Below are 2,807 nucleotides of genomic sequence, written 5' to 3' on the forward strand. Positions count from 1 at the left end.
TTCCTCGGACGTGGAAGAAAAGCCTAAATAAGTGACCTTCTGAGGGTCGCCGAGGATAACTTCTACCGCTTTAAGGGTCTCCTCGGTAGGCTTCACAATTTCCTCTTCCTCCTCTACCTTAAGATACTTGGGCAGAGGGCTCTGTAATTGCTATTTGAGTATATATCTGGAAGTCACACCTGGTTGAGGATGTGTAGACACCTTCTTTGCTTCAGCCTATGTTAGCATATAGCATTCCTTCGCAGTGACTTGATCACCCCATAGGTTAACCACTTCTTTTCCGTCCGGAGACAAGCACCGTATCACTTGATGAAGGGTGGACGGAACTCTTCTCATCCGGTGTATCCAGCCTCGTCCCATGATGAGATTATAAGAAGGATAGATCTCTGTTAAGACAAAGTTCTCCTTCAGAGTCCTCTTCGCCGCAGTTACGGATAAGTCTATTTCTCCAAGGGGATCTACTCTTGTGTCATTAAACCCCATCAATGGGCTAGAGGTAGGTCGAATAGATGATGACGGGATCTCTAGCTGCTCAAAGACCGTCTTTGTAATGATATTGGCGCTACTCCCTAGGTCTATCAAAACCCTATTGATCATGCAATTTGCTACTAAAAGACTGATAACCAATGGATCCTCATGGGGGAGCTAAACTATGGATAGATTGCCATCACTGAATCTAATACTGATACTACCCGAAGTGATAGCATTGACTGAGGATATCTTCCTGAGCTTATGGGTTGCCTTCAATCTGGATCTGTATATCACCTCAGACTCTTGATCATCTTCAGATCTGCCATGTATTGCGTGAATTACCTTTACCTGAGTTCCTGCTACCTTGCGAGGATAGACCTCGCGGGGCTTCACATACTCCTTTGTTATGAGGTAGTCTGCCAACTCTCCTCGGGCTATCATATTTTCCACTTATCGCCTAAAGGATCTGCAATCACTGGTTGAATACCCATAATCTCAGTGATAAGCGCAATGCTTGCTTTTGTCCTTCTGCTCCAAGGGTTATTTCATTGGCTGCGGGGCTGTGAACTTCATCTTATTCTCTTGGAAGAGCCGAGCCAAGGTAGTTCGGAGAGGTGTAAACCATTCCTCTATCCTTTGCCTCTTCTCAGGTGCTTGGGTGATCAGCGTTGAGGCGCGTTGGCTTTTCTGAATCTTTGAATTTGGAATTCTCTCTCGAGGCTTGTTCTCCACCATCACGAGGGTGGCGTGCTACGCTTGGTGGGCTACATTTTCCTCGAGCCGAATGTAGATCTGGGCCTTGGCATTGAGAGTCTGCATGTCGGGAGGAGAATATTTGACCAAAGAAGTGTGAAACTTCGTCCCCTGAATCATTGCAAGTTTAAATGTTTCTATAGCAGTTGCGGGATGACAGTCTGCTATTTCTGAGGCTTCCATGTTGAATCTAAATAAGAAATCCTGCAATGCTTCCCCCTTCTTTTGTGTAATACCCCTAGTTTTATTTATGGATAAAATTGGGATTTTTATTTATGGATAAAATTGGGATTTTTATTTATTTATTGATTAATTGATTTAATTATGTGATTTAGTTGTTTTATTTTTTTTAAGTGATTAATAGTGTGTATTTAAATTAATATTGTTTAATTGTGAATAGTGGGTATGTATTTCATTATTTATTGTCTTCAATTTATTTATGTGTTTTGAGTGATTATTTATTTACTTTCCTTATTTGTTTTATGTGTAATTAATTAATTAGGTTTAGGGTGTTACGATTATGTAATTATGGGTGCTGACTTATAGGAGGTTGGAATTAGGGTTAAGTTTTTATGGTAGCCTATATATTTAACTTTACAAGTCTGCTAGGGTTAAAAACAAACCTATGCACGTAAGAATTCTTGAGAGAGAGAAAACAGAGGCACACATAATGGTTTTGAGAGGAAACTATATGGGCCACCAGTTAGGAGTTCAACCGTAACCTGAAGGTCGTATCAAGGAGGAAGGAGTGGATGGATTGGGGTATTGGAACTGAGCAGTAGGAAGGTTGCCGGTCGTCTGTTCGTCGGAAACTCCATAGACGACGTTGTAAGGTTTCAAACCGAAACCTAAAGGCAAGTTTCATTCTATTTCCTTCCTGTAAACTTGTATTCTGTGCATTCTATATGGTCTCCAGGAAATTAATTTAACTTTAAAATGGAAGGTTGATACAATATTATCAGACTGTAACCTGTTGCACGTTTAATTAACTGGTTTCAGTTCTCTTGCATTAATTGTGTTGTTTTCGGTTTAGATTTTTGTCAATTGATTTACATTGGAACATGAAACATGAAGGGCTTCTAGGGTTGTTTGGACTCTGATTGAACCTTGTAAACTTTTAAAAAAAAAATTCAGAACCGAAGGATGAAGTTCGCCGGTAGCAGAGAGGGCAAACAGGGGAAGCATAAACTGTTTCGTTTATGGTTTATGTTTTGTCAATTAATTCATATTGGAATTGGAGAAGCTTCTAGGATTGTTAGGACTTAAACGGACAGTAAAATTTATTTAATTAATGTGCTTGAATTTAAAGGAATTTAATTGCATGAAATTGAATTTGTTTTGGGACTGCTTTTACGGTTAGATTATGTACCTGTTTTAACCATGATTTCTCTTGAATGTACACTTGTTTTGAATCATGTAGTAATGCAAAATTACTTCTTATAATGAGTTGGGATGGTCTGGAACTTAAAACAGTGGGTTATGAACTTGAACAGGGGCAACCGGAAAGTCAGAAAGTGTCCGGAATTGAAGAAGACGGAGGTTCAGATAATGGAGCAGGCTCCATTCTTCAAAGGAGTTGGCTC

General features: G+C 39.8%; 1 protein-coding gene across 1 annotated transcript; it reads right to left on the reverse strand.

Annotated features, from left to right (window-relative positions):
• Positions 1–216: 216 nt before the first annotated feature.
• Positions 217–912, reverse strand: LOC132316400 (uncharacterized). The gene is made up of 2 exons (XM_059814881.1): positions 766–912; positions 217–645 (listed from the first exon to the last, which is right to left on the reverse strand). Exons 1-2 carry the CDS (start codon positions 910–912, stop codon positions 217–219), a joined length of 576 nt encoding a protein of 191 aa, XP_059670864.1.
• Positions 913–2,807: the final 1,895 nt, after the last annotated feature.

This window comes from Cornus florida, unplaced genomic scaffold, assembly GCF_030987335.1.
Source record: "Cornus florida cultivar Cherokee Brave unplaced genomic scaffold, ASM3098733v1 CherokeeBrave_3.0.0_Hap2_Chr07, whole genome shotgun sequence".
NCBI classification, from domain to species: Eukaryota; Viridiplantae; Streptophyta; class Magnoliopsida; order Cornales; family Cornaceae; genus Cornus; species Cornus florida.